The following is a 13,309-nucleotide window of genomic DNA, read 5'->3' on the forward strand; positions in this document are numbered from 1 at the left end:
TTCTCTGGTCTAGCATCTGGATGAAAGGAACTGCTGGGGTCATGAATGCCTCGTGCTTTCTCTCTGCTCTCACCTTTGGTAAGCTGGAGTAATCGGGGACCAGGGACCTTTACACTCGCTCACCCCTCTCACTCTTAAGATCAGGGTATTTTGCTGTGTGGGGCTGTCCTGGTGGTTAGCAGGGCTGATGACCTATCCTTGCAGGATTCTGCCTTATGGGGGAAGGATGGATCTTAAGCGATCTATTCAGGCGTTGTGAACGTTCATTCATTTGGTTCCTGAAAGGGGACTCAAACAGGTGTCCCACAGCATCCACTGAAGTTTGCTTTCTCTGACTTCCACTGTACTGTGAAGTTGGAGTATAACATTGTGGTTGCCATAAGGCACCAGCAGATGTGCAGTCAAACAGTGATGTATAGACATGCTCTCACCTTCAGGTGTTCTTCTTAGTTTTAAAATCAATAGTTTGAGCCAACACAAAAGCCTGTAAGCGTCAAAAGCAAGACAACACAATTCAGGACTAAATGTTGTTATTTCTTTCTTACCCAACCCAGTTCTCCTCATTGGAGAGAGCATAGCTTGGTACTACAATGCCTCCAGTGAGCTCATGACATATGATGAAGCAAGTGCGTATTGTCAACGGGACTACACACATCTGGTGGCGATTCAGAACAAGGAAGAGATCAATTACCTAAACTCCACTCTGAGATATTCACCAAGTTATTACTGGATTGGAATCAGAAAAGTCAATAATGTATGGATCTGGGTGGGGACCCAGAAGCCTCTGACAGAGGAAGCTAAGAACTGGGCGCCAGGTGAACCAAACAACAAACAAAGAAACGAGGACTGTGTAGAGATCTACATCCAAAGACCCAAAGACTCCGGCATGTGGAATGACGAGAGGTGTGACAAAAAGAAACTGGCTCTGTGTTACACAGGTATGAAATTTCCGTGTGGCAGAAGGCCAGTTCTCTGTGGAGGCAGCCTGACAGATTTAGAGTGTGTCAAGTAGTTGATCTCTCTGTGCACATTTTCTGGTTTTTAAATAGATGATTATAAAAGATTTTAATAGTGATTGGATCTCTTTTTACCGATTTGTGAGAGTAAAGGCAAGAACTACACATATATGTATACTTACATATATCATTCTACTGATATACAGAGTCTATGCACTCACATAAAATACATGTTTTAGCTGTTTGTTTGCAGCTATTCTACTGGTATGCCTTTATTACCATCAAAATATACAATAGATGAGCCTGGCACTTGAATCTGGCCTGTCAGTCAAATGTTCGAGCAATAATGCCATGGGTTTTATCTGGATTGCACTGACTCTAAATTAAAAACAAACAAACAAACAAACAAACAAACAAGCAAACCCATGATGAGCACCATGATAGTTGATTCTCTTCATAAGACCTGTGCTTCTCGTAGCTTCCTGTACCAACACATCCTGCAGTGGTCACGGTGAATGCATTGAGACCATCAATAGTTATACCTGCAAATGTCACCCCGGCTTCCTGGGACCCAAGTGTGACCAAGGTAAGTCTTGACCTCCCCTGTTCCTTCTCTAAAGATGGTAACACCTTCTAGTGTTCCAGATAGCTCGTCAGTCAGGCCCAAGTGTTTCCTCTAACTGAATACACCGAGTAAGAGTGATATAGTAGCTAAGGCTATGAGATCAGACCCTCATGGGTCAATCTCTAGACTTACTACCCGTATTACTTATGGCACCTTGACAAAGTAGTCTTACGGGGTGACTGACTATTCCAGTTGTCATGAAACTAAGTAACGTGATATGACAGCTAGCTGTAGCTTAGCGTTTTAGGTTCCAGAGAACTATAAAGATAATAATAGGAACAGCTCCATCGTCTAATGGCTCCATAGAGCCTGGACATAGTTATGTGTGATAACTATGGTGAGATGAGGAGAAGTATGACTTGATTCTTTTTTTTTCAGTTGTGACCTGCCAAGAACAGAAATACTCTGACCATGGAAGCCTGAACTGCACCCACCCACTCGGCCTCTTCAGCTATAATTCATCCTGCTCCTTCAGCTGTGAAAGGGGCTATGTGCCCAGCAGCATGGAGACCACCGTGCGGTGTACGTCCTCTGGAGAGTGGAGTGCACCTGCTCCTGCCTGCCATGGTAACTCTCCCAATGCATCAAACCTTTCCACTCCTCCTCATTGCCTTAGATTTTATCCAACTTGTAACTTTCCCCAATTCTGCGGAAGATGTATTCTTCTCTCTCTGGTACCAGTTTGGTTTAGCATAGGATTTCTTTTCCACTTTATTTATTTATTTATTTATTTGAAAATAGGTATTTCTGAGATACTGGTGACATGTAAAGGAAGGGGTCTAGACAGTGGAAGCATGTCTAGACAGCCTCATAACTTTCTCATGGACTTTCCTGTTTGGCTCTCCCATGCAATGGGACCTTGTTTAGCTCTGTATTGATCACGAAGCTTCTCTTTGCACAACAATCTTAGTACTCTGGAGCAATTGAAAGATTCACTGTTTATGTCCTTTGTATGTTAATATTGCCACGTCATGGATCTTGATCTAGAGGCTGTTGTTTTCTTTGTTTTTCTTGTTTCCATGTGTAGTAAAATAGATCAGAGGCCAGCCAGCATAGTTAAAGTGAATAGTAAAGACTAAAGCATCCATTATGAGTCTGCATGTTATCAAGAAATTGGCACAAGGGTTGGGCTATGCCCTTTGAAGATGGGTTTCACCTTCTTTGATAAACCCTAATTCAAGAGAAAATGAAAACATCTGTAATTTTTTTTGAGTAAAGCTCTCTCTTCTCTTTTATCCCCTCAGTAGTTGAATGTAAAGCTTTGACCCAACCTGCCCACGGAGTCAGGAAATGTTCCTCAAATCCTGGGAGCTACCCATGGAATACGACGTGCACGTTTGACTGTGAGGAAGGGTACAGGAGAGTTGGAGCTCAGAATCTACAGTGTACCTCATCCGGTGTCTGGGACAACGAGAAGCCATCGTGCGAAGGTAGAGTTCTCCCAGGATGAGAGTCATCGTAGTCTCTCCGTTTAACCAAGGCTTGAAATGGGCAAGCCAGCTTTACTAATTGGAATGGTGCTTGCGTTACAGCTGTGACCTGTGATGCCATCCCTCGGCCTCAGAATGGCTCTGTGAGCTGCAGCAACTCAACGGCTGGAGCGCTTGCCTTTAAGTCTTCCTGTAATTTCACCTGTGAGCACAGTTTCACATTGCAGGGCTCAGCCCAGGTTGAATGCGGTGCACAAGGGCAGTGGACACCACAAATCCCAGTGTGCAAAGGTGAGTAAGAAACTGTCTCTTCTAACGCTTCCATCTCTAAATGGGAAAAAAATCTGTTATTTTCTATCTTGACCACTGAAAGTGACACCAGGTGTCCTCTGCTAACCATTGATATCAATTGTGAGGACAAGAGTAATACCTATGACATTGATTTTAAACAATGCATAGCCAGGAAGAAGGACTGTATGCAAGTAACATAAGGAAATGGTTTTCTTTTGTTTGTTTCCTAAACTAGGGTATATTAATGATGCTAATTTACATTGGCATAGAGTAAGAAGAATTCATAATGTATAAGAAATCCCGTTTAAGAAGTTCAATTCAGCACGTTGAAAATACCGCTTGAGCCTCACATTGTATCGCTCACTTCTAAAGTTCAGAGCCAGCAGTGATAGCAATGCCCCAGCTTGATGTCTGTCACCTCTGAGGATTGTTTTGATACAGACATAGAAGCAACACAGTTTAATTCTCTTCACAGCAAAGGCAAGAATGTTCAGACAAGCAGCTTTTGTTGTCCAGCTCTGGCATTGTTAGAGACAAATTTAGTATTGAATGAGTTTCAGGGGCAAAAAAAACACAACACCAAACTCAAGCTAAGTGCAGACAAACACTGCACGGAAGGCTTCTTCTCTTTCTTTTTTTGGTACCACTTAGAAGCATTCAAGATTCGTGCCATGCTCTTTGGTGATGTAAAATCCCATTACCCTCGCTCTGCACATCAGACCCGCATGGAGGGACCATATTCTCTCTAATAGCTGCCCCACATTAGGCATTATTATCATGAAGAGATTGGATTGCATAGGGAACATGGCACCTTGCCAGACATTCATAATGAGGAATCATCTTGAGTTCTTTACCCACAGCTTTGTGCGAGTTAAACTTGGCCATCGAATGGCAATTGTTCTCCAGTTTCACCATGGTACGTTCTCACCCTTTCTCTGGTTTCTCAGCTTCCCAATGTGAAGCCTTATCTGCACCACAGCGAGGCCACATGAAATGTCTTCCCAGTGCCTCTGCAGCTTTCCAAAGTGGGTCTAGTTGTACGTTCTCCTGTGACGAAGGATTTGAATTGAAGGGATCAAGAAGGCTTCGGTGTGGTCCAAGAGGGGAGTGGGACAGCGAAAAGCCCACATGTGCAGGTACATTCTCTTTAAAATCTCTCTCTCTCTCTCTCTCTCTCTCTCTCTCTCTCTCTTATGTATATGAGTACACTGTTGATGTCTTCATACACACCAGAAGAGGGCATCAGATCCCATTACAGATGGTTGTGAGCCACCGTGTGGTTGCTGGGAATTGAACTCAGGACCTCTGGAAGAGCAGTCCATGCTCTTTATCGCTGAGCCATCTCTCCAGCGTCTGTCTCTCTCTTCTTTTGTCTCTGTCTCTGTCTCTGTCTTTCTCTCTCTCTATGTGTCTGTGTGTCTTACTCTGTCTCTGTCTCTCTGTCTCTGTCTGTCTGTCTTTCTCTGTGTATATGTGTGTGTGACTTATTCTGTCTCTGTCTCTCTGTCTCTGTCCTTGTCTCTGTCTCTCTGCCTCTCTGTTTCTCTGTCTCTCCGTCTATCACTCTCTCTTTCTGTGTGTGTGTGGTGTACTCCAAGACCCGTATGTGGAGGCCAGAGAGCAACTTGCAGGAGTCGATTTTCATGTGGATCCCATCATGTGGGTCCCAAGAATGAAATTCAAGTTGCTAAGATTGGCAGTGAATGCCTCTACCCCCTGAGCCATCTCTCCGGCCCCTGCAGACATTCTTTGGGTTTTACTGTAAGATAGAAGCTACTGAACATCTTCGTGGCTTGGCTATAGGAGAGACCTGCTACAGCCCAATGCTTATACCTCGGGATGACTTCTCTCTTCCAGCTGTGAGATGTGATGCTGTCCCTCGGCCCCAGAATGGTTTCGTGTCGTGTGCTCATGCTAATACCGGAGCATTCACTTACAAGTCCTCATGTGCCTTTCAATGCAACGAGGGCTTTAAATTGCATGGAGCAGCTCATCTTGAGTGCACATCCCAGGGGACGTGGACCCAGGAAGTTCCCTCCTGCCAAGGTAACACTGGGTTCAGGCTCTCAAGACACACATCGCCTTAGTGGGTTTGTGGTATGGTTTTCTTAACTTCTACTATCAACACGTCCTTTGCAGGGGTACAGTGTTCAAGCCTTGACCTTCCAGGAAAGATGAACATGAGCTGCAGCGGGCCAGCAGTTTTCGGCACGGTATGTGAATTTACATGTCCTGAGGGTTGGACACTCAACGGATCTTCAATCCTGACATGTGGTGCCACAGGACACTGGTCTGCGATGCTGCCTACTTGTGAAGGTAATGCATTGATGGATTGATTATGTTGCTAAGGAAGCTAAATGCCCATTATGTCCAAATCAGAATGGTAGGTTATAGATAGAGATGGATAGAAAGACAACAGGAAATGATGTCACCGGATCAGGTAGAATGTTCTGTCCTTCTCTGACACCCTACTTTCCTCTCCAATACTCACCACTGACCCCCACCGTTATCATGATTCACTTCGCGGTCCTTCCTGGTCTCCCTTTCTCTCCTGTTATACCTCTTTCTGCTCCCTCATAGTGGGATTCAGGCCATTGGAAAGGGGAGATCTAGAGACTCAAGGAGGAGTAGGAAATAAGCGTGTGAGAGAGAAAGGAAGGATAGTTCAGCATTAACCAAGGTGTGGTGACGTAGTGTCAAAGAGCTTTACAAGACTGTGCTCTACCTGGGAACACGGGGACGCAGCCTCAGTGGCAGTTTGAGAGGAATTGATTAAATCTTCAATGCCGTCTCCGTTTCTTCTGCTGCTAGTAATGAATAAACAGAGAAAAGGCCAGACGGCAGGGACGAAAGACTTGAAAGCCAACCATTGCTTACACTGCCTCCTCCCAATTTGTTTCCTCAGCCCCAGCCAACCCTCCCCGTCCCTTGGTAGTGGCACTTTCTGTGGCAGCAACCTCACTTCTGACATTGTCTTCATTGATCTACGTGTTAAAGAGATTCTTTTGGAAGAAAGGTAAATTCAGGCATCCACTCCAAAAGTGAATTTGAAAATTGTCTGTGTCTATATATGTACACCACACACACACACACACACACACACACACACACACACACACACACACACACACCACTGACGAGCTATGGCCTCTTGAAAATATTTACTAGAATCTAGAAAGCATAACCTACTTATTTTATTATTATTATTATTATTATTATTATTATTATTATTATTATTATTATTATTATTGCCCCAGTAAATGGCAACGGAAACAAGCAAAAGTTTCAGGATAACGATTTATTACCCAACTTAATGCTGAAAGTTTAAGGAAGCCTATGTTCACGGTGCTAACACTGCTTGACTCTAGGGGGCGCTGCTCACATAAAATTCCATGGTGTCCTCAGAGATGGTCAATCAGAATTGTAGACTTATACCATGATTGTATTGGAAGAATGGGTGGAGTGCTTTCAAGTAACTAAGAACATTGCTTGAAATAGTCTAAATTTATAAATGTGTGTGTGTGTGTGTGTTTGTGTGTGTGTATTCCTGATATATTTTAATACACACACACACACACACACACACACACACACACATTGGCAAATTCCAAGTAAAAGTATGGGTTTGGGATTTCTTAGGGGAACTTAGGAGAAAAATCAGGCAAGATGAACGTGCAGCCATTTCCTGGTGTCAGGAAGCTGCCACAGTCTTTGGATGTTTCATCCTCCGCATTTTACCTTAATCGCCACCAAATGCTTGTTACAGAGCCCCGTGATACTGAGAGTATAAGACCAGATGAGTCAAGAAAATTAATTGGATTCTCTTAAAAGTTATTAGTCCGAACTAATCGTTTTCTTTCTCTTGCAGCAAAGAAATTCGTCCCTGCTAGGTAAGGTGAATTCTTGTATAAAGCATGCTATTTTACGCCCCATTCATTTTTGCTCTGCATGTGGGAAAGCGGTGCTTGATATCCTTTTCTCATGCTTCCACAGTAGCTGCCAAAGTCTTCAATCGTTTGAAAACTATCAAGGGCCTTCTTACATCATCTAAGATGCGAGCAATCAGGTAGGACTTGGGCAGACTTCGAGAAAATCTCCTTTACAAATGGCGCCTCTCCTAAACACCTTCAAACCTGCCATTGGCTTGAGGGAATCCCCGTCTTGAGGATAATTTATAGAAAGTTGTGCGTGTGTGCGTGCGTACGTACGTGTGTAAGTGAAGCAGCAGAGGTCAATCTTTCACAGATCATTTTACTTAGGACTGAAAGGTGGCAGTGGCGGTGGTGGTGAATACTAGCCCCATTCAGCAAGTAGATTCCTAAGCATGAACCTAAGCTAGGGACTGGGAGAGACCAGGCCTATTCCTCTGACGTGAAGAAAATGAGGCTCAGAATTTATAGGAACTTGACTGAGTTTCTAAAGCTACAAACACCATTTGGAATCTGTGATTCTCAATGTTCCCATTTCTTCTGAGAGTGCGTCTGGAAGGTCAAGTCCTTCTAAATCATTTTTTTTCTCTTAATGGACAGAGTTGCTGATGGAGTCTGGGGCTGAGAGAAAGGTCGGACAGAATGCAGATGTTTTAATTTGCCTCTTCGGCTCCCTTCCTTCATCTTCCTCATGAGCATAGTCCTTAATGATGACCGATGCAGTTGAATAGTACTATTAATTAAAGTCCAGGGTGCAGCAGGGTTCATCCTTTGGGTTGAGTATTCCATAGGGTTTAACGGGTGTAACTGACCTATATCCACCATTACCGTGTCATGGAGACTAGTCTCAGTGTAACTGAATGGCACTGGGAGTTCGTATCTGGGCCACCTCCAAGAGACAGCCCCCTAGCTGATGTGCCTTGTTGCTGCTTCCAGCATGCAGGATACTTGGAAGGCGTTCACACTTGCTTGTATTTGCAGGAACACAAATGCATCATGGGAAATAGAACGATATGCTGAAGACAGCAGGAAATGAACTGTCTGCAGAATCCTGGTCTCTCTTGCCTGCTTAAAAACTAGGATCCTGACTCCATGGATCAAAACTGAGCGACAAGGCCAGCCTCTACCAGAATGACTCCGTTTGCTCCCTCCTAGTTAGTGGCAATATCCAGACGTGCTGCCACAGGAGGTGGAGGCTCTCTCTTCAAAAGAGAGTGAATAGACCAGGGGCCTGGGACAGCAGAATCCCTCCTGACTCTTCGTCACTCTGGAATTTGGGGACAGAAATGGCATTTTGTTGCTTTGTTTCTTTCTCTCATTCCCCACACAGTGTGTCAACAGCTAGTTCCAGTATTGTTGTCACAGGGATAAATAATATTTATCAGCAGTTTTGAACAGACAAATTTCTATTTCTATATTGGAAAAAAAAGGCAAATTTGCCACATTCTCAGGTTATAGCATAGGGGTGTCATTATGGTTCGAATCCTGCTGAGTATTACATGGTAAGCCTTACTGGCTTTACCCCTGTGGGATTCGGTGGCCTCTGAAGTATTCTTGAACATTGTGTTCTGTGTCCTGGCATTGAGTCCAGCATAATGTCTGTTATTCTTAGTTCAGTGCAAGGGTCAAAAGGACTTACAAAGTCAGAATCCTGTGGCCCATCACAAGGCAAAGGTTATCCTAAATCTCTTTTTGATTAGAAAATCCCAGGGTTATATCTGCAATAAACATATTTTCAAGATGAGACATTAATAATCAGTGTCACATTCTGAGTATTTAATGGTAGCTGGTTTTCAGACATGGTACTATCAAAAGGACAGAAAGTAAAGAGAGTGTTTGTATATTTGGGGTCCCCCCCCCGTGTTTTGTTTTTTTTTCTGGAAGAAAGAACATCCTTGAAGCCAAATGTTCTGATTTAGTAAAAGCATAAGTCATAAAAGTACATCTTAAGGTATTTTTAAGAGCCTGTCAAAGCGTGAATGTGCTTTGATTCCTAAAAGAGTGGTTCTTATACATGGCAAATATATGATTCTTGTATATTGTATTTGATTCTAAATCCGTGGTGAGGATTCACCCTCTAATAGATGGACAAAGGCAGTGGACTTTTAAAGACCAAAGGTGTCTACGAGTTATTCTGTTCTGGTTCACAAGTTCTAGAGAAGGGGAAAGCTTGTGTGCACAATGATTATGCAGAGATTAAAATTCCTAAACAATTTCACCTGTAGCTGGCAGTGACAAACGCTTGGTCAATAAGTGCCAGAACTATTCCTGCCCAAAGTGTCCCAACTGCCAAATTAACTCGTTAAAGAAATTTCTTGAAAGGTCCTTGCTCTGATTGGGGGTGGTGGAAAAGCCAACAGTGAACAGGAAGTGATAAGCATTAGAATGAAAGGGGAGGGAGGAGGAATAAGTGACAGCGAGAGAGAGAGAGAGAGAGAGAGAGAGAGAGAGAGAGAGAGAGACTGTGAGAAACCACACAATGTAAATGGTTGTATATTTTGTATCAGAAATTACTGTGTGAAATATATATGTAGTCTGTATCTGAGTTCTAGTAGAATATTTTAAATTATGATTTAAAATATTTTATGGTATAAGAGTATGTATTTATTTAAATATATTAAACTTATTGTATTCACATGTCAGTATGTTTGGCAATAAATGTGTTTCTACTTACCTTTGTGTATCTGAGCCTTCTTAACATTTTTTTGACCCAATTTGTAAGATATAATTGCCCACCTAAACATACAAAGTCCAGTACCATCCATCCCTTAAGAACATTCATAACAACCTGTAAATACACAGAGCAGAATCTTTTTTTTTTTTTTTACGAATTCAATTTGTTCAATATTTATTGAACAAATGCAGAATAAATGAACCAGGGCCGTTTTAACCTGAAGTACATTAATCAACTCAAATCTTCAAGGGCTGCTGCCATACGAGAACAAAAATAGACGCACTCAGCATTTCTACACGGGGTCTGGATGCGCAGCAGGAGGATGCGCAGCAGGAGGGCTGCAGGCCGGCCCTCAGCTCAGGAGCTTCCCTCAGCACACGCTGCACTCCATGCTCCTCCCCTTCCTCTGAAAGGAGGCATCAGAGTTTCCCACCGACACCTAAGTTGCGTTCTCACTGCACACTTCTGTCTCATGCAATGGATGCTTGCACAATGGGAAGACAAATGTAGCACTGACAAGCTCCTCCCCAGGAGACACCTGCCACCACTCGGCTCTTTCTGATTCTACATCACTGATTCCTTGTTCTGGGAAGGGAAGAAGAGCACATTCTCCAGAGCATGAGTGACAATGTGGGTAGGACACCGCCCAGGGCAGTCCCCAAATCCCCATCACTTCAGCCAGTGCTAGGCAGGAGTATGTTGTATGCCACAGCGCCCTCTGGCTACTTGAAGCAGGACAGCTTGTGTTCCGAGTCCGGTCCTTGACAGAAACTCTGTATAATACTGATGGCTCCAACCAAAGTGATCAATACAAAGGAAAACTGCTCCAAGGACTTTCAAAAGTGTCTGAGGAGAAAACTGTACAATGCGTTTCATCTCCTATGCATTTTATCACACCCAAAGGACACAGAGGCACTCACCCTGTTCCGAACTCAGAATAAAACTCCATGTCTGTTTGCCAGTGACAGGGTCTGAAGGTGAATCTTGAACTCTGAGTGATCGATCAGTTTTCCAGGAAAGCCATGTAATCGGTGAACCTGGCGAGCTGCTGCTCGTTGGGGATTGGCGGAACTGGGGCAGGCTCTGATAAGGGAATAAACCTGTTCAAGGAGACATCCAGGGCTCCTGAGGCTGGCTTCCTGGGAAGAACCATCCTTGTGGCGGAGTTGGCCTGCCATCCTTGTCCCAACACAACTTTCACAGCCTCTTCCACAGGAAGCCCGACAAAGGCTGCAAAGTCGTCTGCGATTATGGAGGTGTACGCTTGCGAGACCAGGGCAAAGGCATGCCTCCTCGTTGCATCTCTAAGGGCTTCCAGGATTGGCTGCCCAGTCTCTGCCCACTGGTGTGCGTTGATGGTCGTATAGATCCCAGGGAAATCTCTTTGCCAGATTCGCTGTTCTACTGACCAAATTTCCCCCAAGTTCAGAATTTGCAAACTTTATAGCAGGTGGTATCCTCTTTCAAAGATATCTTGCATCATTCATGGCGTTCTGCAGCAAATACAAAGCGAGAAGCTAACTATACACTGGTGGCGTGGGCAATTCCTCCAGGAGTCTCAAGCTCCTGGTTCTCGCACTGATCCAACAGCTTTCTGAAACCAAAGGCGTTGTCCGCCATCACCACCACTGGCATCTTCCCGGCCGCTCTCGCCGCTGCCACCCTGCCTGACCAAAGCACAAGCTGGCCCCCACAGAGCGGAATCTTAACAACATCACCTTCCACGTTGTCGACCGGCTACTCTCTCTCTCCTCTCTGACTCTCTCCCTCTTTCCCCTTCTTAACATTTTTAACGCATCCAGATTGCTAGCGTGCGTCTGACTTGTCACTGTGAATGTGTGGAAATCAAAGGACAGCTTTGAGGAGTCAGCTCTCGTTACACGCCATGGGCTTGCATGACAAGCGCCTTGACCCACTGAGTTACATTACTGGCACGAAATCCCTTCTTTTAAAATGGAATATCAGGCAACCATATACCTAACTCTGCAACATTTCTACTGCTGTAAAGTGAAACCCAGCCAATTAGCAGTTTCTTCACAATCTTCTCTCTCCCTTCCGTGGCAATACTAATCTACATTCTGTATATGAATTTGCCCAGTCAGCACATTTTACATACCTAAAAGCACCCCATGACCTTCTGCCTAGCTCTTTTTACTTAGCATATTGTTTTCTAAGGTTCTCCATCGTGTCGCTTGTCTTAGCAATTCAGTCCACGTACAGAGGAATTAAATTCCTTGTATGGATTGAGATTTTGTGTCTGCATTACTCAGGCCATTGTCTCTGAGTCTCTTTCCTCATTTTGACTACGGAACAATGCTGCTGAGAAGCCCCGAGGGCTTGCGTGGATGAGGTGCAACATTTTCTCCATTGTCTTCAGGTGACTTAGAAAGTCTGCTCTGCTTTGGAGGAATCTTCCAGCTCTCTCCCAAAGAGGCTGCTCCATGTTATGGTTGCACCAGTTCCTCCATATTCTAGCCAATTCTTACAGTGGTCTCTCTTGGGGACATCAATATTTAGTGTGTGTGAAGTTATATACATATAGGCTCTTGTGCCCATTCCAAAAGATAACCAAACATACTAACCGTCTAGAAGAATCACCAAGACCAAGGAAATGAAGTCTTTGCTGCCCGACAGTCTCAGTTGCTGTAATTCAGAAGTTCATGTTCATTTAACTTATTTAGTTCACTGAAGATTTAATGATCCCCCATCTCAGGGTTTCATTGCTGTAAAGAGACACCATGACCAAGGCAACTCTTATAAAGGACAACAATTTCAGACGTTCAGTCCATTATCGTCATGGATGAAGCACTGCCTGAGAAGGAGCTGAGAGTTCTACGTCTTGATCTGAAGGCGTCCAGAAAGGAGGGTCTCTTCCACCGGGTGGAGCTTGAGCATAGGATCTCAAAGCCCACCGCCACAGTGACACACTTCCTCCAACGAGGCCACATCTCCCAATAGTGCTACTGCCCACGGGCTAAACATATCCAAATTACCAAATCCCCCAAAACTAGATTCATAATGAGGTTCTTCTCTGCCAATATCCACATTGTCGCTGCTATTGCAGAGTTAATACATGGCTGATATGGGCAGACCTCGTCTAATTGATCTGTCACGCTGAGCTGTGGCATACATTTTCCTCTGGCTTAGGATGCTGATAATCTTGATTCTCAAGCTGCGGATCCTGGGCTGAATTGCATCACTAGGTCTCCTGGTCCTTCTCTTGCATACTTACTTCCTGTTTCTCAGAAAGCCCAGTCATTGTTTCAACCTCCTAAGCTACAATGGAGCTGTTATATCCATGCACTTAATGTGACCATGTGCCAAGACACACACACACACACACACACACACACACACACACACACACAAACAACACAGGTTATCTGAATGAGTTCAAGTCAGAA

General features: G+C 44.2%; 1 protein-coding gene and 1 pseudogene across 2 annotated transcripts; one reads left to right on the forward strand and one right to left on the reverse strand.

Annotated features, from left to right (window-relative positions):
* Sele (selectin E) lies at positions 1-9,904 on the forward strand. Of its 2 annotated transcripts, XM_032915158.1 has the most exons (13): positions 13-78; positions 555-938; positions 1,435-1,542; positions 1,960-2,148; positions 2,826-3,011; positions 3,114-3,302; positions 4,250-4,438; positions 5,160-5,348; positions 5,442-5,618; positions 6,208-6,318; positions 7,171-7,192; positions 7,296-7,368; positions 8,213-8,842. In XM_032915158.1, exons 1-12 carry the CDS (start codon positions 21-23, stop codon positions 7,351-7,353), a joined length of 1,860 nt encoding a protein of 619 aa, XP_032771049.1. In that variant the 5' UTR covers positions 13-20; the 3' UTR covers positions 7,354-7,368; positions 8,213-8,842. The 2 variants fall into 2 exon arrangements, with proteins under 2 accessions (XP_032771051.1, XP_032771049.1); XM_032915160.1 differs by lacking the exon at positions 5,160-5,348 and having other exon boundaries at positions 1-78; positions 8,213-9,904.
* Positions 9,905-10,883: 979 nt separating this feature from the next.
* Positions 10,884-11,546, reverse strand: LOC116911414 (annotated as a pseudogene).
* Positions 11,547-13,309: the final 1,763 nt, after the last annotated feature.

This window comes from Rattus rattus, chromosome 10 (genome assembly GCF_011064425.1).
Source record: "Rattus rattus isolate New Zealand chromosome 10, Rrattus_CSIRO_v1, whole genome shotgun sequence".
In the NCBI taxonomy this organism is placed as follows: Eukaryota; Metazoa; Chordata; class Mammalia; order Rodentia; family Muridae; genus Rattus; species Rattus rattus.

What these genes read in the sequence shown, in the direction of transcription:
- Sele (XM_032915158.1), top strand. Translation starts at nt 21, where the DNA reads ATGAAAGGAACTGCTGGGGTCATGAATGCCTCGTGCTTTCTCTCTGCT. An exon ending in GGGACCCAAGTGTGACCAAG is followed by an intron (nt 1,543 to 1,959) that starts GTAAGTCTTGAC and finishes TTTTTTTTTCAG; the next exon opens with TTGTGACCTGCCAAGAACAG. An exon ending in CGAAAAGCCCACATGTGCAG is followed by an intron (nt 4,439 to 5,159) that starts GTACATTCTCTT and finishes TCTCTCTTCCAG; the next exon opens with CTGTGAGATGTGATGCTGTC.